Source organism: Echiichthys vipera (assembly GCF_963691815.1).
Source record: "Echiichthys vipera genome assembly, chromosome: 11".
Lineage (NCBI taxonomy): Eukaryota > Metazoa > Chordata > Actinopteri > Perciformes > Trachinidae > Echiichthys > Echiichthys vipera.
The window spans coordinates 21009862-21036325 of record NC_139836.1 but is presented as its reverse complement, the minus strand read 5'-3'; the positions used below and the strand labels follow the sequence as shown (position 1 = coordinate 21036325).

At 41.9% G+C, this 26464-nt stretch overlaps 1 protein-coding gene across 1 annotated transcript; it reads right to left on the bottom strand.

Annotated features, from left to right (window-relative positions):
• Positions 1 to 1809: 1809 nt before the first annotated feature.
• LOC310954147 (protein FAM53B-like) lies at positions 1810 to 25591 on the bottom strand. The gene is made up of 5 exons (XM_083923473.1): positions 25453 to 25591; positions 14950 to 15210; positions 11806 to 11860; positions 9055 to 9938; positions 1810 to 2975 (listed from the first exon to the last, which is right to left on the bottom strand). The coding sequence occupies exons 2-5, from the start codon at positions 15028 to 15030 to the stop codon at positions 2622 to 2624; spliced, it is 1374 nt and encodes a 457-aa protein (XP_083779599.1). The 5' UTR covers positions 15031 to 15210; positions 25453 to 25591; the 3' UTR covers positions 1810 to 2621.
• Between the last annotated feature and the right edge of the window lie 873 nt (positions 25592 to 26464).

Genomic DNA, 26464 nt, shown 5'->3' with positions numbered 1-26464 from the left:
GCTTAGCCCGCCACTTCCTGCCAAACAGGAAATATGCATGTGTGTGTGTGTGTTTGGTTTACTGACCTATGGGAGCAACGTGTATCCAGACTGCTGTCGAGGGCAACAGCCTTTTTGTGTCAAGTCAAAGAAGTGAGGTGTGAACAGATGTCGGAGCCTGTTTTCATTTTCCATCCTCTAAATTTGAGCCATGTCTTCCTTATCAACTCATTCCAATTATTGCTACGACTAGAGACAAAGACACTCTCAACTATAAGGAATGAAAACGTGACAGCTAATATAGTTTTCCGGGTCAGGTGTGACAGATTTTCTGCATATACACGTAAAGCACACTCAGTATCTATTTCATGGCCTTTAAATGAGTGTGTATGTGTGTGTGGTGTACGTGTTTGAGTGTGTGTTTGTGTAAGCCAACACCTCAGGGTTGAGATGTCGGAGTTCACCTTCCTTCAAGGCCATGATTGAAGGGAAAGCTGCAACTGGCTGGAACATCCTGTTTTTGACGTAAACACTGTTATGCAGCCAGGGCTTTCCTCCCAGTGTTGGAAAAGGCAATCTGTCCTATCACTTTATGTCAGCGATCAGCCTCCTCAGTGGGCAATAATTAACCATGACACTAGCCCTTAACGCTGTTTAAAGAGGGAGAATCCGAAAGAAGGTCTTATATAGAGGTGACAGGTGCTTTGAGTTTGTTTCAGCGATTTGGACAGACATAAGAGAGACATGATAGGAAATCCCAAGGAGGAACACACTTTCCTCTCTGTCTCGCTGGTCCCGGGGCATTTTTTCCTGACATCACCTCCTCCGGTCACTGCCGGGTTACAGGCCTTGGATATTCCATGTCTAGACTTCCTGCCATTTTGTTTGGGGCTGGTTGGGCATTACACAGATGTTTGCTCTAACTTGCTTTGACTCTTCCAGAGCTGTAAATGGCGTAGGTAGCCACTGTAAAAATAATTTTGCTCCATAAACAAAGGGACATCGAACAATGAAGTTTAAATGAGTCAGCTTCAGCTTCAGTAAAAGGGTTCTGAAATATGATGCAGGAAGTGAGCATGCGGGAGTGAGTGCAACTTCTAAAGAGTATCTGGAAACTTTGCAGCTTATTCAGACCTTTGATGTGTCAAATGTGAAATCTGTCTCCCAAATAAATCTTACATAAAGGGACAACACTATGCTCATATTCAGGTTTATATCTTTTAGATAGATTCTATATTGTCCGTTTCCAAGATAATTTGCCACTGTCTGTACAAGGCCTCCCATACGTATAGAGATGTTACATAAGACATCAGATACAGCCGGATGCCTTATGTAGCAGTATGTATGTGGATGTATTTTGTTTTCTTGTTAATGTTTCTACTAGATCATGTTTATATGTTTTAGGGTTTAAAAAAACATTTTCTCATAGTGGCTGTCTGAATATATATGTATTCATTCTCTTTAAGCCCCTTTTTGAAAAAAAAACAAAACAGTCTGCACTGATTGTTCAGCATTTTCAGGTCTCTGGTCTCTTTGCAGCCACGGAATGACCCTAACAGCACATTTAACCTATACATAGTAATGTTGTGACATCACAACCATACTGAAGTCCTGGCAGCTTATTTAAAGTCACAGTTTCTGAATTGAGGGTGAGTGGATTTCGCTGTGGGTTTAACGTTTTGACACTATGACAGTATTTATAATCATACCTCAATCGGCTTTATAATTCATAGAAAGACATGGAAATCTCACTTTTTTGGAAACAAGCATTAATAAGCTGAAATTAAACCAGACGTATGAGTGCAGGTTGTAAATTTATTTCATGTCCATTCTGTCAGAAGAAAGGCCTTGCATTCTTGCTCCTTCACAAACAGCTCATACAAAACAGTCACTTAGAAAAATATACATTGATATTAGAACTGAAAACTTGAGATTCAGTGTTTAATTCAAATATACAATTTGCATATTAAGGAACTACAAAAAAAAAAAAGGTCAGAAAAGGTGGCTTCCATTGAGGCTAGAGAAGCGGTAGAGGAAGCATCCAAAAGAAGGCACTGTCATTTTCCAAACTCCTCGTAAAGCTTATTGAGCCTACATTCAGCAAAATAAAAACAAAAAAATAAAAAAATTCTGATTTTCATGTGTGCACAAAAGACAAAGAAGAAGGTCAAGGATAAGCCCGCGAGAAGATACTCCTTACTGTCTTTTATTCCTCCCTGTTTCATCTTTCTCTGAGAAAAAATACAGCTAAATACAGGAGAGCCCAGCTAGTGCTACAGTACTACAAACCTAATGTTAGCTGACTTTGGAAAGGTCATCAGGTTAAAAGTGGGGGCTGGGAGTTTTTTTAAGACTAACCCTCACTTTCCTACTCCTGAGTTAAGCTGAAAACCCAAAACAAAAAACAACTAAAGTCACTGCTTTTTGATTCAAACAGTAAGAATGTTCAAGGCAAATGTGTCATTAAAAAAGGCAGCCATTAACAACGTACTTAATCCTTTATCGTCTTTATCACTTTCCAAGTCGACTCCTCCACTCTTCCTCACAGCCCTCCTTAACATCCATCTCTTGGTACATCATCAATGTCCAATAACTTTCTACAACAGTCCAGACACAGTCTTTTGAAATCTCCTATAAAACGTTCAGTTTTTCTCTATCTGGTCAAGGTCCAGCTCTCCCCCCAGCTGGAAAATGTCCCTCTGTGTCCCACAATCACCCTTCCAGAGGGTGCATTTACCGTCCACAATGCCTATAGGAGAGCCGGGCCGCGAGTCCACACTACAAGCCGAGTCGCTGTCCAGCTCCTCGTAGGATGAATCATCTTCCTCGTCATCTCCTGCAACTTCCTGCCGTGACTCCAGTACCAGCCCAGACACTGCAGTGAAGTCTGAATCTGGTTGGCTGGAGGAGTTAAAGATAGGAGGAGGCAGGTTTGATTCGCAGCCGTCGGTGGCTGAGAATCCGGGGCAGCTCAAGCTCTGAAAAGTCTGAAGTTTCTGTACAGAGGAGACAAAGAGGGAAAATAGATGTTGGCTTGTATACTTTAGCTCATGTTCACATTCTGGCATCACTGTAATGAGGCTATAAAAGTAGAGGGGTTTGTCAAGGGGGAATTCAAGCTCAGGGTTTTCCAGAATGTCAGTTTGAAATTGGGTTTCAGCTGGCGTTCCCTTTCATCAACGGCATGTGAACATGTAAACACGAGTACACGCACAAGCCACTGAAGAACGTACACAAAACCTTCTAGGCTCAAAAAGAAAAAAAAAGAAAAACACACAAAACATTGAGATGATTTGCAAACCACAAAAGGTATCTCGTTTCAAACTGTGCTCTAGGCCTATTTATCACTGTGGAGGCGACTGTGAAACGCATATGGCATGACTGGGAACCCAAACCTGTATCGTGGTTAGGATGTTTTGTGGTTCTGCACTCTGTGGAGAGTTGAGGAGAACCTGCATGTCAACAGCTGCCTGTGATTTTGCTCTCTACACTTGACCTTAGAGAGATTTAATTTACTAAGAAGTTGTCTTTCATGCTCTCTTTCCACCCTGAATTCCTCTCTGCAACAAAGAAAGGCAGCCGTGCAGCGCAGTGAAGGGGTTAATGATCTCTGGAGTGCCCCAGCAGCAGATGTTGGAGGCATGGAGGTGAATAGAGATGAGGTTTTTTCTCTATAGAGCCTCGGCTTACATGACGGACACCTCTAAATGTTCCCCAGTGTGTTAGAACATTGCTTTTCCTGTTACAATGAGCTGGGAGTCTCCCTTTCTTAAGTCTCACTTTAGTAGGCTCACTTTTTTTTTATCCCTGCCCTGATTTAGCACGGTCCAAAAGAAAACTATAACGCAGGATTTTGCCTGTCTGGCTATGCTCCCTATTGCTGGATTAACTTTACATGTAAGCTGCTCAAACACAGGATACCGCATCTGCAAACGCTTGAGGTGCTCATGTGAGGAGTAATAGGCCTTCTGCTGTAGTTACCCCACTAGAGTGGAAAAGGGGATTTCTGAGTCCCTGGTCTCTCTATTCAACCCCTGGTATTACCCCCACTACTAATTATCACAGCAGAGGAGGAGACAAGAGGAAGGACGAAGGGGGGAAGAGGCAGCTTCTCCACAATATGCTTTCTATAAAACCTGGCTGACTGGGATTTAGGTGGGTGTGGTGGTAGGTTGAGGGGGAGCAGGGTTAGATTTCTGCTGTGTGTACCCAGCTTTGCCTTTTTTTCCTTTCACTTGAGCATACCCCCACCCAGATGGAATACACACACAAACCATATTCACCATGACCACACACACGTAGGCTCTCTAACTCTCTATGCTGTCATGTCTCACATAGGCCACTGCCATTAACAGCAGTTGGGTAGGTTACTTGCTTAATCAAAGCTGTTTTGATATTTTCATGGTATTTATATAGCACCTCGACCTGCTTATACACTTTTTACAATATGGGACCTTTGAATATCAATCTCCAAAAACACTGGATAACCCACTACATTTCCCAGTATTAAACTTTTTAATTAAACCCTTCCTTCTTTCTAAACTGCCACTTCTTTCAAACCCTCCTGTTAGTAATGGGGGCTTTTTGTTGATGTGTTTAATGTCTTGAGCCCATGCCCAGTGGAGTGCTCCTTTAAGTTTTCACCACTAGGGGCACCAAACACGCCAGACATGCAAAAGAAGAAGAGCAACTCTTGATTCCATTACAACACAGCCAAACTAACAGTGGACTGAGAGGATTCATGATGACACAATGTTCTCATGAAGACAAAGTTAAGGGGTAGAATATAATGAAAATCTTGTGGATTATAACTTCATTCCATTCATGCGGTCCATTTTGGGTTACTCTCCAACAGCAAGCCAACTTTTTCCTTTTCTTATCATTATTCTTCGAAGCAATTCAATAAAACACTATTATATACATATAACTGATATCATCCATTATTCTAAATCATGATCAACGCAACCAGAACTTCCACTGTAGCCATTTATAATCTACAACATGGGGATCGAAAGGCAGCTGCTGTGGTAGAAGCGCAAGCACAAGCCAAGAGGTTAGGCAAATATCCACCTGATAATTGGGATAAACAACAAACACTACCCGGCTAAGTACTCTGGCAAACGACCTGCTGTGAACTTGACACAAATACATACACACACTCAAAAAGAAGAAAACCTATGCAGGGTACTGCATGCACTCTATTTACTGTTTCAAAATATGAATATTTTTTCTGTGGATTAGCTCTGTGTTGAAATTAGGTCAGACAAACAACATCCCGCCACAAACAGTTCAGAGGAAGACAGGCAAACAGACCTCCAACAGCAAACAACTATAAAACAAAAGGAGAGGGCAGAGGTGCGAGCAAAGACCTAACTCACTTCTGACAGCCAGGCCACATACTTGCACACCTCCACTTCAATTATCTGTCTGTCTGCCTTTGCTCCGTCTTTGTCTGCTATTCACTGTACCGCAGAGAGAATGCATGGCAGGTGAAATGCCTACAAGTAAGATGAAAAATGATAAATATGTCAAGCTGGATCAAAGGCCGAACAAGCAGACGTTTTGGAGATGCTTTACAGAGCACGTTCAGGACAAGTCACAGCGAGTCCCGATACACATCGAGCACCGCACCTCACGACGCCCACCTAGGTGTTCCATAGAGTCTGCGGGGGTTGACGCTCAGCTATGATCACCATGTCTGCCATCCCAGGAATGGAGAGAGATGGAGAAAGGAGGGTAAGAGGCTTGGGCCAGCAAGAAGATATTAATAGATAGGAGTGAGGAGTGTGTCTGCCAGCTTCCCTGCAGAAATAATACCCCCTTTCATCACTCTGCCATTTCTCTCCTGAATGCACAAATATTGGCTAAACTAACATGAACATGAACTTAATTTGTTAGTTGTACTGGTACTGGGTCTACGAAGATGACACACAAATGAAACAATCTGAACGAAACTGGCGTCTCATGGTGCTTTCCTCAAAAGCAAAGTGTGACTGCATCAACAAGCATTCAGCAAAGTGACCTAGAATCGAGAGATAACATTCCCTGTCTGACAGCTTGCTACACCCACTATGCCAAGGAAAAGACAATGATGGGCCAAGGAGAGTGGGCAATCAGGGATGAAAATGAGGCAGAGGACGGAGGTGTGAACTGATGCACACGGCTGACGGGGAGGGGGGGTTGATATTCAAGGAATTTTGGGGGTGGTCGCACGTAAATCCCTACGGTAGTCGAGCTGTAGCCGTTTAGCACGACATGCATCCCCAGAATTCACACCCGCCTTCATTGACGTGGTTGAGGAATCTAGAGGCCAAATTACACCATGTTCCACTGACAACACATCCGTGGGACTTGTAATATGTTGACCCACACAATCCTTAACCCCCCATACTTCCAAAACACTACACAACAACCTCCTCCATTTAGGTAGGCCAACAAATAAAAAAAAAAATAAACATGTCTGTACCGGTAGGACAAGCCGCTCCTTCTTTGTAGAGACAAAGTTTGCCGTGACAAATATGCAAAGAGTACTTGTTTTTCTTTACATGGACTGCATTACTCATCCACGCATCTATAAAAATGGACGAGGTATGGTGGCAAGTGTGTGTAGGTGTGTGTAGGTGTGAGAAGAAGTAATTTACGCCCGAAGGCAGGGCTCAGTGAGATTCTTTGATGACTGTAGTGATGAAGGGAGTGAGTGTGTGGGGGGGGGGGGGGGGTCTAGCCAGGGGAAGAGCTGATGGTTATGGCTGGTGGTCAGTCAAACGCCAGAAATGTGATGTGATTCTGACATCTACAACTGCAGGTATAAATCCTCTCTGCAAATCACACAAAGAACCTAATTCCCATTAGAGTCAGTGACTCTCATCTGTTTCCTGACGGTTAACAGTCGCAGGTTTCAACCAGCCTGTGTTTCCACATTATCACTTCCTTTTCCAGACAGTTGGCCAGTTACTAGAGCTTTCCCTTGGCACTCACCGAGACAAACAACCTCTTTAACCCAGGGGTGTCCAATCCTGCTCCTGGAGGGCTGCTGCCCTGCATGTTTTAAGTTTCTCCCTGCTCCAACTCACCTGATTCTAATAGTGTGCTCGTTATCAAGCAGCTGAAGCTCGTCACAAGTTTGATAATTGTTAGACTCAGATGCTAGGGCAGGGAGAAACCTAAAACATGCGGGGCAGCGGCCCCCCAGGAGCAGGATTGGACACCAATGACGACTACAATAAGCTTCAATTTAATTTAGTACAACCCTGCTTGTTTAGGTTCCTGGGCACACTAGAGGACGTCTTTTACCTGGACTGGACTCTGACTCCCCGCTTTAACCAAATGAGTATTTCCAGTAAGTGAGCATGCGTCTGACATGGACGATCTCTTGTGTGCTTCATATGTGAAAGGGCAACTTTGGACAATGACTGCACCAGACTGGTCAGACATTGTCCAGAGTTCAAATGAGAAAACAGCTAAGGAGACAAACATCAGTTAAGTGTGTTTAGCCTAGGAAAAGAAAAAGAAGTTGAAGTCAAAGAGTAAATACAGTATGTTTTAAATTATGCTACTGTGTTGCCTTGGTACTTACTTTCCTCACTCCAGGCACGCAAGCGAGTGAGCACGTACACACAGTAACCATAGATTCAAAAATAACTAATCTAACCTGCACAACATGACTCCTTTCAAAAGTGCTGAGTACATGCAATCACTCAAGTCTGAGGTGAGAAACAATGGCTCTGCTTGTTGACCGCAAAGAACAGATATGGTCTTGAATACTCTGCAGAGGTGTGCTCCTGCATTCAAGCTTTACTGAAAGCAGGTAACAAAAAACGGACTCCATGTGTGCGTTTGTGTATCTGTGCGTTTATATGTGTGATCACCATGCTTGATTTTCCCTTCCTAGCAGTTGGCATGACTAGAGGAAACATGCTTGCTAGGCTCCATTACCAAAGCCCTGTTGATCCAACCCTGGCTAGGTCGTGAGGGTGACTGGCTGGGAACACAAATCTTTGGGAAAAGGAAGGGAGGGGTAGATGAATACATTGATGGTACTTTCTAATAAGAGAACAGGAAAGGGACAATATTTCCATGAGGAAGTATGATGAAGGAAGATTCTAGCGATCATATGAATCATACGAGAACAGGAAAGCAGGAATATACAGGAGTCTATGCAGGCGTCTAAGTACAGGTTGGCTATGGCATCGGTGCCAGCTCTTGCTGCTATAACTTCAGAAGAATTTCAAGAGCATTCAAATTAATAATGAAGTAGGATGGTAAAAAATCAAGCAACATCAGAGCACTGGAAACTACAGTTACATTATGGGTTTGGGTTTGTCCAAGGTTCATTTTTACTCTCAGGCTATTTCAATGCTTCCTCTGACCTTTCAAAAGAGCAAACAAATTTTGTCATGGGAAAAGAAATCAGAGCTCTAATAATCAGATGTGGTTGCTCTAGCTGATAGTAGACAGAGGGCAAAAGAAAAAGGTCAAGGCTTACAAGGAATGAAAGATGGAAATACAGGGCAGAAGTTCCAGAGAGGAAGCAAATGAACGGTGAGGGGTCCAACCTTCGGATGGGTTGTTTACCCAACAGAGTAAATGAAATGATAAACCGGAGCCGGGCTTGCTAGAGCGAGGCTCTAGGCAGCATGACCGAACATGAGGAATGCTTCTTTAGTGAGCACCACTCCCTGAGCTGGAGGGAGAGAGGCCTGAGATCACTTAGCCCTGAAGCCTCGGAGCAACGACCCAGAAAACTTAATTCAGCTTGATTTAATCCAGTCCCTGATCAGACTCAGAGAGAGATGGGCCCAGTTAGGTTTACAGGATCTCTTGAACTTCCCCTAGGTCGAAGAACAAAAAGGTGCTTGTGTGGTGAGTGTGTTTGGTCGAGGATGTAACTAATGCAATAGAGTACATTTTGCAGCATCAAAGCAAGATTAGGAATAAGATTGTACTGAGTTATGTTTAATCAGTATAGGAAAGTGATACTAAACTCTTTAGTCAAATTATATTATGATTTCAAATGAGTGTGAGTGCGAGTGCTTCTCTTTGCATGTCAACATGAGTTCAACATTTCCAGCTAACCTGAGTCATCTTTGCTAGGTCCAAGGAGGGCCGCTGCTCCTGGGCATCTTCTGGTCTCCTGCGCTTCATGCCAATCTTTTTGTCGTTCAGCACGCAGGGCTGGGACCTGCTCCGAGACAGACACCCAGTGCTTCTGGCCCTCAGGCCGGCTCGCCTTCCCAATTCTGGGGTGGAGTCTGGAGAGCTGGCCTCAGACGGCTCTTCCCTCTGGAGCTCTGGCAGGCTGATCTGCTCGTGGGAGAGGGATAGGGGCCTTAGAAAGTGGTGATGGGGGGAGTGGTGATGATGCGAGGACGGAGAGGTAGGGGAGACTGGAGAGGCAGTGAATTGAGGGTGGAGAGGCAGTTTCTGGTTGAAGAAAGGCAGATCCAGAGTTCCATCTGTGGGGATGCTGCTGTGTGAGGGCAAACTGAAGCTGGAGCTTCGCTGCATGGTGGGAAAATGACCGCTTGAGAAACACCCCCCTCCTCCTCCTCCACGCACACTTCCTCCACTGTGGCACCTTCGTTTCTCCACCGTCGTCCACACTCTGGAGCCTTGAGGCCTCCAAGATGAGCGGAACCCACTGAGATCATCGGAGAATGACAGGGAGCGACACTGACGTTTGCTTGGGGGTGCCGTCGGAGCTTGGTTGGTAGCTGTAGTGGTGTAGTGAGCAGTGGTGGGTGTGGTGTGGGAGTAGGGGCTGATCATGCCGCAGTTGTCAAGGCTGAGATCTTTTATCAGACTGGTGATTGCTGTGGCGCTGCCGGGCTCCTTGGCCCAGTGCCAGCTCCCTGGCTCAGGCATCACATCCCACAGGCACTCCAGACTGGCACCAGACTCGCACGGAGCTCTCTGTTGGATGGCATAGCTTTGCCCCAGGTCCAGCCACCGATCTGCCTCTGCAATATTCAAAACATACAAACTCACTCTCATTGACCATAGCAGCCTTTTTTTATAAGTCTCTGTCTTTTAATAAATTATACGCAAAGCGTGTATTATGTTCATTACATCATGACAAATTCCAGCTTAAAAGAAAGGCAATATCGTCGGGAAGGAATACTTCACAGAAAACAAACCGAGACAGGCTTAAGGCAAGAGGGAATGATCAGCTGGTAGCTGAACGGTTACTCCTCTCTCCAACAAAGATGGAAAATGTGAAGAAAAAAAATCATTGTAACTGCACTGAAACTGAACATACGTTTAATGTCACTGAGGGTGGTTACACACCACTCAGCACAAAGATCAACAGAAGCTTTGCAGTATCTTAAAAAAGAATCATCTGTCCTCAGTCCTATGTTGAATGGCAGCATTAAGCCAAGAGGAACACTGCAGCTGCACAGTTCAAACCAATGTGAAGACATTCATGTCTGAAGAAATTGGTTATTTTTTTAATGAAAAATGTGGTAGTGCTCATTATGGTACATTATATGGTATTGTGGTCGACAGCATGACAGAACAATTTCATTATATGCATCATATTCTTTATAGTATGAGCATCAAGTATGTCACCATGTACTTTCATAGTTGAGGACAAAAAACATTGTCCTTGGTACAAATCCTATATCACCAATGAAATCAGACTATTTCGCAGTACAAAACAGGTTGTTCCACCGAATGTTATGGGCGTTGTTTTTGAGGTGTCCAGCTGACAAGCAAGATCCACACTCCAGAGTGACTAAAACCTGGACCTGCAAAACTGCAGATTCCACAAAAATATTATAAGAATAAGATAAGAATCAGCCAGTGAAACAGTTGGCAAGTAACTCTGGCTTGTCAAGTGGTTAGCAGAATATTCTTTGGAAAGCAGTATGGCTTGCCAGCTGTCTCACCATCGGCACAAAAGAGTCACACAGTTGTGGGAGATAATGCGCCTACAGTAAAATACCATAGTGACTTGAGTTACTAAGCCAAGTGATCAAGTTATGAGCCTATTTAAGCTTTTGGCAAAAAGAGCCCCTTGCAGATCCAGATCCCGTCCTTTTGGATGCCCTCTCTAATTTTGGCATGCTCTCTCACAGACTGGTAGACGGAAATCATTGTTTTGGGTGGACAAACAATGTACGGGGGCTACAGTGACAACCTGACAGGAACGTTAGGAAAACAACTTGACAAAGAGCGAAAGGGATGAACTTCAAAAGGTCACCCTTTGAAAGCAAGAGACAAAGTGCTGGTTGAACTAACAAGACATGCTAGACAATGAATGTCAACATCAACAGTGGAAACGGTGGAAACAGTAAGCCACGCTGCTCCCTGTGAAGTCACCATGAAAGAGAAGACAGTGACCGATAGTGAGGGCTTGAATTTACAGTAGCATGTCTTTTAACAAAGAGGGCACTTGCTGCAACATTAGCAGAGCCAAGGGGAAATTGTTGACATAGGAAACAGCATATTCAATTACAGTTCACTCCCATGAGAGCGGTGTGCAACGTTGTGTGGAGGCAGGTGCACCCTGATCATGAGAGGGAGATGAGTGACTGACAGAGAAAGAGAGAAGTGAGAGACCTGTGTGTATGAACAATGATATGGTTATAGTAGGGGTCGCTGACTTTGATTAGTATAATTTTTCAAGGGATTAAAGGGGCAATCCATGATGCTATTACATTTGTGAATTTATATAATGACAAAGGAACACGCCTTAATCATTATTATTGTCCAGATTGAGATTCGTGAGTGAATAACAGAAAGATGGGACTTTTTATAGTATGAAAGAGGAAAGAAGTAGAGACTAACAGAAAGACATAAATGGAGATAATGGAGATAACTCACCCACAGTTCCACAGGACAAGAGGGTGGTCCCTCTGCTCATGGTGTGGAGCTCACGCTGTGGAGGACAGGCAAGGACCAGGAGTCAGGGGGACACAAAATAACCAAAAAACATGTTTGCCATCAAACCACAATCAAACAAGTACAGTGCTTTTCCCCCCATCTTTATTTAATAAGAGTGGTTGTTTAATTTGAGAGCATGACTCATTGATCTCATGTTCAGATTTGGTAACTTTCCCTTAAAACCCTTCCCTTGCTTTCTTTTATATACAGTTTATATACCAGAGCCCACACTTTTTCTTTTGCTACAGTATCTTGGAAAATAGCTGAATTAGATGAATTTACTGTTTATCAGACTACAAATGAGACAAGTATTAGCTACCGTATCCCGCGGTCCCTCTGCCTTGCTTCCCACTGCTACGAGACTACTTTGCCGGGAGGAGAGCAGGCAGCAACTCCAGAGATGGAGCTTTAGTCAGCGGCTACTGCAAATCAAATTCAGCCGGCACTATTGTGTGACTGTGCATTTTAAAGGGGTTAGCATCTAACAAAACTAACTACTGTCTGCTTCTCCAAATTAGGGGCATGTAGCTCACCATCTACTGTAGGAAATACACTAACTATAGTACCTCATTGAACCCCACTTCAAAACTATCCCTTTAACGGCACCTTTTTTGTTCTCTAGTTTTTATACCTAACAAATGTTATTTAGGGTGTATAAAACAGTATTGTCTATACACACCTATCTTCTAATCTGACACCTATCCACTCTCACACTACAGGGTGGTGGCTGTCTGCACGAAGAACAAAAGGAAGATAAATTGCTCTGACTCACTTTGAGATTACCACCCCCACACAAATCTTTCTCAGATACAGGGCATACAATTCAAAATAAAGGCTCTTATGTTGCAGAAGATAAAACAAACACTAAAACCTCAGGCCTTTAACACAATTAATTGATGGGTGAAAAGGTAATATTAAGCTAGCTAAATGGACATCTAAAGTGTCCAAAAGCCTTCATATATTGACTGATTTAGTTTACAACAAAGTCTTACAATAGTGTAGAAAAGATGTCTCAACCTAATTAGGCTCTCAAGGTAAAAACTATTTTTGCAATGCTTGCCTGCAGGCAAAACATGATCAGCCAAATGGTTCCTGGACTTTGTAACTATTTTCTGATACACTCCCACAAGGCTTAAGTAGTTTTTGTAGAGAAAAATGATTTATAATATTTGTTTAGTGTAGTAACTGGGAAAGTGAAAGGTTTGAACAGATTACAAATTGGAGGCAACTCATCTGGGTAGTCTGGTGTTTAGCTGGATGGGTGAGAAACCACTTAAATGTAAATACTCCTCTATTTTGCAACATGCACAGCAAAAACAGGAGAAGACATTTTAGCTGACTTATCTGTCAAATGTGAAAAGAAATGTCAAGTTTACACATTAACATAGTCAAACGTACAGTAGCATCCTAACTGGACAAGACTTCTAAGATGCTACCGTTACATGCAGTATTGTTAGCTAAATATTCTGTAAGCTAACTCCTTCAGAATAAAAGAATGTCTTTCCTACTTAACTTAAAACTGTATAAATGAATATAAAACAACACAAAGCAGAACATAACGTGTGAGTAAAACTTGTAAACAAAAAACACTTGTGCCTCAAAGGCCATGACTGTAGCCTTCAGTTGTCAGTCTATTTGTGTTTTCCTTCTGTACTTCTTCTGAGCTCTTGCTGCAGCCAGGAGCTGTTTGTCTTTCAGTGCCACAGAGTCAAACTTTAAGCAAGACATTTCCTCATTTAGAGCTCTCCTTTAATTAATTATTGTTATTCATCTATGTATTGGTTTGATGTATTATGTATCTACTTAATGTACTCATCTAGCAATTGTACTTGTTTATTACACAGAAAATAATAATATTATATATTTCTCCATACAATCCAGACATTCATTGTACTTTCCCATATTAACCAGGGTGTTCAAATCATTATTTGCCTGATGGACAATAAATTGGTCTTGGGTTCCCCTAGTTTTAATGTCCCTTATGTTTCTTGTGTGCCCACTGCCCACCACTGGAAGCCTGTCACTTTTAGTCCACCATGGACTATGGAAAAAGTCATAGCGCAGTGTGCTTCAAATATGGTATTGTGCACTTTTTCCACCCATGTTTTTCCTTCTAACCATTCCTCTTAGTATTTTTGCATTCTTTTCTGTTTTTTTTCTCGGAGGAGTAGTTGCATTGCTGCTAGAAGATGTACCGCCCGAGACCTGTAAAGTACTGTCGGCATCACTTCCCTCCATACTGCTTTGTTGTCTTGGTATCTTCTTCGCAAACAACAATACCTCGACACTTCAATATCCCTCAGATTCGTCATACTCGTGTGTGAGTGTGCTGGTCACAGAGTGTGCTGGTCACAGAGCAGGAGATGCTGAGAATAAGTTTACCATACATTTTTTAAGGCGCCATTTATTCATTCATTCTATTGACATTTTGCATACTATTTTTGATTCGCACGGTAATACGGGACAAAGTGCGTCCCTTTTCAGCTCAATACGGGAAGCGTACTTTTGTTTCTGAATACGGGATGATTCAGTTTTTCAAGGTACGGTTGCCAACCCTATTCTAAACCCAGATTATCTTGTTCCATTTTCTGTTTAACAGATGCTAAATACTCAACATACAAGCTGTTTTTTACTTCGACTAAGCTACAGCTACGACTAAGTTACCTCCTGCTTGAAATATTATTGTTAAGCTAACGTTAAGCTAAACACATCCTGGACATCTTGTTACTGAATGCACAAAGATTAAGTTGATCTCTTCTCATCTAGCTGGGTCCTGGGGGTGTAGTTTAGTAAAGTAAATAAATGAGAAAGTGAAAAAAAAAAAGCTTAATCTTCATTTCACTTCGACATTAATGACAATCGACTTTCTTACTTTTATGAACAGGCTATTAGATTGTGGTCTAGCATTCTTACACTTATTGTGCAAGGGATACGTGACTTAGAGGCGTATGTGGCATGCAATGATGTAATATAATCATTCATTTTACTGACTACTGCCTAATATGGGAACACTGTGCAGATTAAACACAATAGTCGACAACCGGTTTGCTTTGTGTGAAGCTCAAAAGGTTAAGTTTCTCTCACCAGCCGTCTCTCTGTGTTCTTGGACCTTACATCATTGACACCCTTCTTCTTTTCCAGTGTTTTCAAAAAAATGATCACCATGGTAACTTGCAGCTCTGCTCCAGTCTGTTCGGTTGCAGGGGAAGGCTACAGGCAGCCATCTTAGATGAGGCTGGAGGACAGGTAGTGCATTTTTGCGAAACAGATGACCGACTGGTGACCTCCCATCTGCAGAGCAGCCCTCGAGTGTTGATGGCGGTGGTGGAGGTAGGTTGCCGATTCCTGTGAAGGAAAGTGGTGAGTAAATTAGGGAAAATATAAATACTTATTTACTGTAAATACACACAGACAGAACAGAAGATTGCAACATAGTTATTTTCCACTTTGCCACACCGAATCCACAGGTGAAAACGTAGGAGGACAAAAATCCATCTTTTGGGTGTGCCTGGCTGGCAGACAAGACGAGCAAAGAGATGGGCCTTAACAAGGTACAGACTTGAGCATTCATTGCCTAAAGCAGTGGCAGGCAAACGGCGGCCATTGTCCCCCTACTTTTACAGAAATCTATTGAAGACAACAATCTAATACAAGGTCAAGGCGATAATTCGATATTAGAATTTATCATCTTGCAGTGGTAACGATATCATGAAAATTAAAAAAAAGAAATCGCAATTTAGTTGTCTAAATTGACAATAACAGCTGACTCAAACATCTAAGCTTATCTGAAATACCTGGGGGAATTTGATTTAGAAATTGTTGTTTTGGTTTAATTACCAGAAAGTTCAATGTGATTAACATCAAACTGGATAAGTGAGCAGATATTGAGATATATTGAGATAAAGTTCTTCTCCACTGGGCAATATGGAAGGTAATAGAAGAAGAAAATACATGCATTGACGAACATAAATAAACATACATTTAGTATGTATAGGGGGGAAAAGAAAGGGAAAACAAGCCAAAGAGAATAAAAAGCATCTACATATCTATACTTTGTTTGAACGTTTACAGTACTTGCTCACTGTTTTTTTCTTTTCAAAAAAAAAGATAAATAAAGAGTTAAAAACAGAAAATGAAGGAAGAGATATAAAAATGTCTAGGGAATATATAGCCCTAGGTTAATGTAAATCCCTATAAAAATATATTATCCACTACTGCCCCTAGGTGAGGAGAAGCATGCAAACTGCAGTTACTGTATTGTAACTTCACTTGGATCTTTAATTGTCATTAGCAGATTCTAGACTCTTCAATAAGGGAGAAGACACATTTTTGACTAAGTAAAATTTACTTTTTTGTGCATTTTCACTGCTGACATTGTTGAGAAAATGGAGTGCTGACTTGTTTTTTTTCCATTCAACATTTACCACCCTGACACTTATAGCAATTTAACCACTCAGTTCTCCATATAGCTACATGCCTATAAAGCTATGATCTTTGTAAACAAAATGTGCTACCATGTGCCAAATAGTTTCCTGACCTTCAGAAATAATGGAACGTTTGGCATGTCAACATAATCCGCAGAACATATGGGAGTCTAAACAAGTTGTAACAGAAACCAAATTTAGTTAACTGGAGAAAGGCAGCACTCCCAACACACGGCTACAGATGTGGCTCAGAAGCACGAATAGTAAGGAACATAAATGGAGTTGTGGTAGCCTCATCGACTGCCTGCACCCACAGATGGTAAAGCATGGACAGTAGCTACTGCAGTAAACACAAACTCTTAAAACACTGGAAGGGAGTTATATGTAAGGCAGATAGTCCATATGCTTAACATGCCTTGTCATGTCTGCTCTACCGGTCTGATGTCAATGCATGGGAAAGATCTAGGTAAATGATGGGCAGGTCCAGTTGTGCTTCCTTTATCCTTAAAAAATGTAGGAGTGGCTTCAGTGAACTTGGGCTTGAGCTTTTCTCCTTCATCAGCCAACCACCAAACACACAGACAGTATCCAATTAGAGAGTACCAGCATGGTTCAGATCCTTCCAATCAACTGTTGGCTAATGACAGATTTCTGCTGTGGGGCAACACATGAAGCTAATGGATCTTCCAGGCCTATGTTATCCTGCCTGTGTAACATGTGGTTTCATGTTAAGTGAGGGTTGTTGCACTTATATAACATGCTTAAGAGGGATGGATGCATGCATGCAGGCATGCACTGGGCATTAAATAGGTTTTGTGGGACAGTAAATTACGCGGAGAAAATTATTCATAAAATCATAAAAAAAGGAGGGCATGTTGTTTAACAGGGATTCGTGGACAAATGTTATACCAGTCTAGTCATGTCTTCGTCTCCTTCCCTTCCCTCTTCTCCAGCCCCATGACTACATGAAGACTATAAATGTTTCATGTAGGCCTGCCCCAAACCAACTGCTAGCATATGACTCCCATTATCTCCATTTATCCTGGAGAGTCAGTGGAGCACAACTGGGCCTCCGCAGGCAAGAGGGGCTGTCGGTGGTGGTGGAAGTTGGAGAAGGGAATGTTCTTCTTGATCAGTTTTGCAGATTACCTTAGTGATTTGGACTGACAATGAGTAATGGGTGCAGCAATGCAGCAGGGCTTGTGTGAGTGTGTGTTAGAGTGAGAGTTGATGAGCATGAAGGTCATGTGTTAAGGTTGTTACAGTGTGCTGTGTGACTGAAGAGTGATGCGTTTGATCAGGGAGACGATGAGAATGGAGTATGTGTCTACATGCATGTCTGTCTATGCTAACCTGCACTTGTGTGTAGTGACTAGCAAGTGGGGTCATGGGAGAGGCCAGGCCGAGTGTGAATTCAACCCTTGAGCCATGCTTACTTAATGAGCCACCTCCTCATGATGGGGAAACCAGAGCTCAATGGAGAGAGAACTGTTGGAGCACTTGTTTGGAGCCTCTACTGATCAGATCTGATTTTCATTTTCACTACTTAAAATAAGCTAAAACTTACTGTTGCTGTCATACAAAATCCTGGATCATCGCCTAGAACTACTCCCTGATATTGTACACAATCATTTTAAGAAGGCATTGTAGATATCAAATAAAGCATGACCCTGCAACTGGATGTGCTACCTCTCCCTTCAGTTCAATTTAATTACAACATATTTTACAACCAACAATTAGTGAGTAGCAGTTCTTAAACTCAGGAATAGTGTGGACATCAGGTGTAAATGTAGAAATGTGCCCTAGTTTATTTCCTGTTGCAGTTCACGTGAATGACAAACTGACAGGAAGTTAACCAGGGCCAAGTTTGTTGCCTGGCAATGGAATTCCATTGAAAATGTTAGTATGGATGTAGCCCAAGACAGACTCATGAAGTCAAATCTAGTTTCTTTAATGTGCAGTTATGTTATCATAATTGGTTAGAACTAAACTAAAATAAAGCTTAAATAGTAAATGGAAACTATGATGTGGTTTGGGCTTATAAAACATTCTGGGTCCATGTAACTAAATGTGAGCTCCACAGTGGAGTAAAATCTAATGGAATTACAATGAGATTTTAGTCAGATTTGTGGACTCTGGGGAACAAACAGCAGCTCTTGGCTCACAATAGCCAGTGACTCAGGAGGGCACTAGAAAGGGCAACTAAGATAATATGGCTCTTTGCCCGGGCTGTGATTTGTACAGGCAGATGAATAGAAGCCTATTTGGGGCCCCCTAAAGTTCTGTGACGGGGTGTTTGGTGTCCATCACCAATTGGCTTTGGTTACTGCATACTTGTGCGGAGTGCGTCTGATGTCAAGACTTTGATCGGTGGCTGCAGCTGAAAGAAACTCATTTCATACCAATGAAACGATGAGAACCAAACAAACAAAACACTACATGGGAGATTTAAGTCAAACACATGCATATCAGATTCTTAGTTATGAAAGGTTCAATGTTAGTGATGAACTGAAATTTAAACACTTTTCTCTATTCAGAAAGACATTGCTAGAACACATTTTATGGTGAAAGATGTTGGTGTTGACATATGTTTGGTTTGTAGTGGATATGGTCATGGGAAATGGAATTAAAACATCAAAAAGAAAAGTTCTGCACAGTCAGGTTTTTTTGTAGTCTGGGTGAATAAAAGTAAGTGCCATTCTTTTGTGAAAGTCTGCCGTGTGGATTGTTAATTCAGGGTGAGCACACAGCCACCCTTCTCTCATATAATGAGGCTGAGGTCGTAAAAATGGTCCTAGGGAGGTCAAGACATACCACTGAATCCTCTGGCCATCACCCTAGTACCCAGTGGCACGGGAACACTGGCCAAAAACAACACGCCATCACACCACTAGAGATAGTAGTCAGGCTCTGTCCTCCTGTTGCAGATTCCCCTTAACGTTTCTCTGACGACAGTGACCCACCTCTGCATAAATACAGCCGGCAGCACTTAAAGTCCCTACTTGATTAGAAATTTAAAAAAGGTATTTTGGAATAGGTGCAGTAACCTAGAACAACAGCTCTAAAATGAAAACGGAAGGAGTCAGTTCTCAATACAACTTTTTGAGAATTGCCCTTTGTCAAAAGTCAACCTGACAGTCTAGTAGTTAATACTGCTGCTCTTCTCACTGCTTAGTTGGCATGAAGACACACTGTTATAACACACATATGCGAGCACACTTCCCTTTGCAGTATATGGGTTGCGCTTCCTTTGTGGTCACATGTCGATGCTGATTTGGGTGTGGAACGCACTGACTTTATTACCGAATACACGAAGAGAGACATCCACAAGTGATATCCACAAAGCCGTGTGAAACCGTTGAGTTCACATGAAATGCAGTATTGACCTCTCCTGCTTTCAAAAAAGACACAATAAACTAGTGCAACAAATATCCCATTCCATCGTGATTTCACATTAAGAGCAAGTAAGCGGGCTCATAAAGTAAGAAGTGACTTGACTCGCCCACACTATGTTTACTTAGCTTTTCATTTACTGCCAGAGAGCAGCTTAGTAATGCACATGTAATGTCAACTTATCCACACCATTAAGCATTACTTTAGACTTTATTGTCCCCAATGGGAAAATGGACGATTGTGCAAAATCTTGAATGGATGTTACTTTTAAAACAGATATTTCTGGGCGTTAGTTTGTCTGACTTCCTACATAAAACAGTTCCTAAGTAGTATACAGTTTCTAGGAATTTAATGGGTAGCCATAGCAACCAAACACAAGAGAGAGGATAGCAGTGACAAATAGTGATGTGAATAAGTCATATCCAGACAGTAGAGCGATATCTGAATAGCTCCTCATTTCTTTATCAGTGAGTGCGTTCTGGACTATTGACCAGATTACCAAGGCTGCAGCACGGTGACAGGCACCCTGCAAACACAACACAACTTCTCTATTTAGGCGGCCTGAAATGTATTTGGCGTCGATCCCTGTGTCTCAGACCAGGACTGAGTTAACTGAAGTCTTAAGAAGCTTGACAGGCGTAGGATCAGGTGTTTCAGTTTCAGTAAAGGGAGGTATGGGGCCTCTTGCCCCCTGGAGTGACCCTCGCATGCCACGACTCTCCATACATCAGGTACCCCACTAATTACACTACGGTCCCCCTCCCCCCCATCAATCCCCTGCCTTTCCGCCTGTGGTTTCTTCCATTATCCATGAGTGCCTGTTCTGTTCTGTTCTGCGCACACTAAACAGAGCCCTAATCCATCAGGGATACATTACATGGGAGCCTCCAGTGCAGCTAGCAATCCACTGCACCTTCTCAGCTCTATTAGGCTGACCACCACCTATGTTGTGTAAGCAAGTGATGTTACTACCAACCAACTAATAAAGTGACATTACTAATATTATATAAAGACCACTATCACGCTGTGGATATGTATTTTGGGTGAGTTGAAAGTGAAAGAAAGAAAATGAGTTATGAGTTACATTTCACCAGTCCATTCATTCATTCATGAGGGGGCCCCAGCTCATCATATGGACAATCTGACTGCTCATCATAGTGTGTAGTAGGTGTAAAACAGATGCATCGGTTCAAGATTTGAGCTAAAGATATGTCATTATGGGCGTTTTCACAGCTAATAGCAAGTTCTTCATTCTGCATTAAACAGAGGTGTGTCAAAAACACACATTTAACTTGTCCATTAGAGCAGAATGTATGTGTGTTTTAACAATGATGACTCTGACTTCATCTATTCCAATCAAATTGTGGTCTGAATGTGTAATTGATGTAATATTTTCTTAAGGACTCTAAATCAAATCAAATAGCTGTTGGATTGACTTGTTACACCCCTACTGTGAAGTGATAAGGTCCTTACGGGCATATTTACTTTTACCAGGCTATAAATTGGAATGAGTGAAATTTCGCCCACTAACATACAAACTTAAGATCAACTTAAACGTCTCCATTACGATACTTCTGTTAGTTCTCCATCTGCAGCATCCTACATCTACTTCCTGACTTTCTGAGGGAAAATAATATAATAATAATAAATGAAAATTGTAGTTTGGATTTTATAATCAAACATTACCACACAGTTCATTGTGTTTAACATCAACTGACATCTGTTTGGAATGACCTGCAGGTGTATGTAAAACATGCTGACAGACTCAAACCCAACTACCGAGGGCCAATTAGAATATACCGCAGAGGCCTACGGCCTGGAGTTATGACACATGTCGCCATGATTATTAGCCTTCTTTGTGCAAGCAGGATTGTCAGGACATATTGGCTTTGTTCTCAAGTCTAGGCTTGCACAAAAAGTCACTTTTGGAGGATGCTATATTAGGGTCGGGAATCATAAGTTGTTTTCACATATGAACCCTAGACAATGTCAGGAGAATCAGGTCTAGAGATAGTCCAGAACTTCATACACATGCAGCAAGCAACTCGAGCAACTGGCGTTCTTGCCAACTGGAAATAGTCCGTTTGGTTTAGACGAAGGGGTGGCGCCTGAGTAGAGCGGCAGGGGAGAGGACATGATGCGGAACAAGATTTTGGAGTCAGTACTTACTGACATCTCATCATCTCTCTTCAGTTAGACATTTTTGTTGCCATCCTTGTGTAAATGACCCTTTATTTTCATCCGGTGTTGGCCGACACATGATAGACGTAACCAACATGCTCCATATACTACCACTACACACACACACACACACACTTAGCATGCACACAAAGACAAATAAAAAGTGTGTGTGTATATATATATATATATATATATATAGGTTGTAACCATAAAAGTCATATAACTTAAGGGGATGTTTTAGTTTGGTCCCAACTGTAAAAATCAGGTTCCAAAAATGCAAATGTCTGTGCAAAACAATAACAGAAGCTTTCATTTGTCTTTTTTCTAGGGGTGCAATAGGCAGATTGTTTCACCAGACTGGATCTACAGAAAAGCTACCTTCATGAAACAGAATCTAAGTCAGGAGCTATGCGATGGCTGATATTTTCAGATGAAACCAATCAAAGCAGCTCAGGAGAATAAACAGTGATTATACACTCACGGTCTTAGTTAGTGTCGTGTATCTGAGAGTAGAAAAGAAACAGCAGAGGCAAGTTCTTTTTAAAATTAAGATGATTCCTCACTATCGCCACATAGAAAAAACACAGTGGGGTGTGTTGATGGGAGCCTTCCTATTGCATCCCAGAATGCTTTTAAGTAGAGTCTGGTGCCTGTCTTTGGGGGTTGGGGGAGTGCTTCTCTGGTGTATGTGAGAATGCCTCTTTTCTTTTCTTTTCAACTGCAGGTCTTTGGCTCTGTGGGCGTTGAGACGCCAGACTTACAAATCTATCATGTTAATGAGGAAAGAATATACAAAATGAGGAATAAGGAGTTTACTAACAACATAGAGCAATAAAGTATTCGTTTTTAACTCCCTGAAGCCAATGAGTTTCAGTGTGTCCGAAGCAGCAGTTATGACTGCAGGTCACAGAGAGGAAAGGGAAGCTTCTGAAATGAATAGGGAGCATAGCATGGAAGCACAGAAAGGCAGGGCTAACAATCCTTTTCTGGTAGCTTTGCATAATGCCTCAGGCAAGAGAACAAGTGAAAAAGATAAAAAGAGAAAAGAGAGAGAGAGAGAGAGAGAGAGTATAAGTAGAACAGAAAGATGAAGCAAGAAAGAAACAGGGAAAAGTGAGATGGAAATACACAGAAAGTTAAAAAGAGAGCAACAGAGAATAGAGTGGCGGAGTGTGTGTCCGTGTGTAGACTGGGGAAGAGTTGTACGCACAGACAGAATAGACCAGTGCCTCGCTCTGCACACAGCTGCCCACAGACAGAATGGAGCTCTAATAGGGCCTTTCGCCTGCAACACAAAGACATTGCAAATGTGCATGTCCTGAGCACACACTGGAGTGCAGAGCGATCCCCTTTTAAAACCCACCAGCCTTAATTGCTTCCATAAATTTTGTCTATAGCATGTCCAAAACAAGTCTGCAAACTAACAATGCCCGAGCTGTTGTCGAGTACAATTGCAGTGCATGCCCATAATGGAATTATTATTATTACAAAGTTACAAAGTGATACAAAAGGATCACTTCAAACATTAAAAGTAAAAAGTGATTACTGGCAACTGTGATGAGAATATGTTACTTCCTCTTTAGTCACATTGGGCTGGGCTCTTTTGAACAAGACCAAATACTTTCTGTAACACAGCTATTAAATGTTTAATGATAACATGTTTTAATCAAATATTTCCAGATTCAAATAAAAGCATGGCTAACTTTAGACTGCATGGCTGGTTTGTTTTATGGCAGTATTAAACACTGAATTTTGGCTAATTTTATTATATAAACAAAAGGTTTGTAGAAAAACAGATGTTTATATTTGTGAGGCATAAAAAACTCACAATGAAACTCGGTATTGGCACCAGTATATAACATTTTCAAGACAGTGCATGTCTGATAGTCATAACCTACAGTAAAACCACTCATTTGCATGCTCACATTGATTGAATTTGATAGATAAGATTTGCTTGTGCACACTGAGCTGTAACATTCCAGCAGCAGTTTATTTTCAGTTTAAATCAAAGCCAGGTGTAGTCATCATAATCTTTACAAAACTGGAAAGACGGATCAGAACAGCTTTCCTCAGAGTCTAACCAGTATTTACTGTATGAGGCATTAATCAACATCCCCTTTGTAATCAGACACTAGAGCTGACAAGAAATTAAATCTTTTGGCCAGCTTCACATCCAACCTGAACTTCAGGTACACCTTTCATTTGGGAGGGAATTTATGATCAGGATTCTGGAGAAAACTACAGTAATTTCTTATTTAGTTCATACAACTAGCCAGCCATGCCCTGCACATCAAGAACAGCTGCCATGGTGACAGCAAGAAACATTTCCATGTATTTTTTTGGGTACGCTACCCTGGTGGTACTAAACCAGTTCTTCGTGGCATCATGTTTATGGTGTCCACAAAGACCAACCAACTGCCGTGCAATATTAGAGAGGGCAAAACATACGCACCAACAGTTACTTCCTAACCCACAGAGAAAAGGAAACACAATGCCATGGCGCTCAATATTCAGAAGGCCTTTCATTTCAAAATAAGGAGGCAATAAAGTCGTTTCAAAATGAGTATGAATTGTGTACTGGGATTAAGACACACCAGTATGTCCAAATAAATAGATATAAAAAGACATTTGACTTTATTCTTTATGTTCTTATCAGTGTCTTATCAGTTGTTATCAATGTGGCTAAGCTCCGTGTCAGTTTCATAAATGTTTAATACCATAAATTCAGTGTGCCTGACTTGTGTAGTCATAACCAATGGACTATAAACACAGTGACTTGATCGGACTCCAAGGATGCAGCCTTGAGGAGGAACAGAGCGGCTCATGGTTTTCAACCTCTTCAGCGAAAAACATGATGAACTATGCTCAGAAAAGCACGTCAATAAGTAATTACAAATCACCATCTCAAGGGGAAACAAAAAAAACCTAGATGCGTGGTGGAGATTGGTGAGAGATATGCAACCAGGCCTTATGACTCAAAGCATTCAAGCTGTTCTCACAGGTTGTGGTGAGAAGCCATATGTCAATATGAGCTGCAAAGCAACCGCACTGCCACTCTCCACCTACACAGGTACTGTGTTTGACAACAGCCTGCCCTTTATTACCAGGGTTGATAGATGGAGGGGAGTTTGCTGGCTCAGAGTTTGGTTAATGTGTGCACCCTCTACAGCAGCCAGGTTATTAAGCAGTAACTTTTCAATGCAGCAACAGGTTGGTCAGGCTGGGTGTGTAAACTGACAATCACTGAACTTCACAACAGCTGATTTAGTTCGATAACAGACTGAAGGCAACATTGTGACATCCACATAGAGTGCTACATGTCACAAATATGTATTTATTATATGTATATGTAATTTTTGCGCTTAATCTGCATAGTTTAAATAAAAGTAGCAGAGAATGACACAAAAATGCCATTAGTATAAGTAGACCAATTCAACTGATTTGTGCCTAACGTTTCAGGCTCAGAGGAAATCCAGTATGGACAAAGTGAACTCTACAGCACTGAGAGAAGGAACATGATGATGCAGCAAGGTCTGAACACAACAGTTATAACGATCATGTATCTGCAAACAACAAAGAGCCCTACTACCTGGCCAACACAGGCGCTTCTGAAGTTAGGTCATCGTCAACAAAGGGAAAGCAGGAAAACAAAAAAAGTCACAAAAGTTCCACGCAGTTGCAGCCGCCAGCACAGGACTGAGCCGGACTGCGAGCAGCTGAGAGCTCGCTGCTTCTTTCAGCTTTCAGCACTGATTGTAACAATATCCGTGTACAGACCAACCATGTGGACGGGGGGAACCGGAAGACGTGTGACCGACTAGCAAACTCTTGCAAACGGGAGGACGAGGTTACTTTACAACTAAACCATTAGAGTGTTGTTATTAATTGAACGCAACAACACTTTTAAGTGCGATAAGCCTAGACTTTATAACACACGGCTCAAAACTTTATTTAAAACAAAAAACGCCCCCGCCCCTTCCAAGTTGGTACGTCCCGCTGCGGTCCTCCCTCAGGCATTTACAATACTCGTGCTACTTTGCATGCTTTTCATTGATGTTAATGAAGCAAATAGGCGTCGACGTGCCTGTAGTATTACAAATAAATCTACATTTACACTAATTATTCCACCAAAAACGCGCTGTCGTAACCAGCCTAAAACAATGACCCAAGCATGCATCGAAAAAAGTTCAAAAGAAATCAATAAAAAAAAATGGACTTTAAAGTCTCAAAGGACTTAATATATCAAAAGGTGGTCACTGGTCAAAAGGCAGAGTGTGAGAAAAGTCTGAAATGCTTCTAAAGAGGAATCTTTCCCACTTCCACGTTGGCTCTCCTGCTGTGGAAAACTTCACTCCTACACGGTGGAGTAATCAACCCACGAAAATCCCATTACCAGAACTTCAAACGTGTTTCCGTGGAGATGGAATGAAAAAACATAAATATTTGCAGTATCACACTTGAGAGCTTAAAATGAAAGCATGGTATTCATGCTGGTAGGGCAGCCAGTGGGCTATGGCATGGAGTCTAAAAGCCCTTACAGGTTAACATTATGAGTGGAATAAGAGTGTAGCTTCAGACATGTGCCAACCCAGAAGCCATGA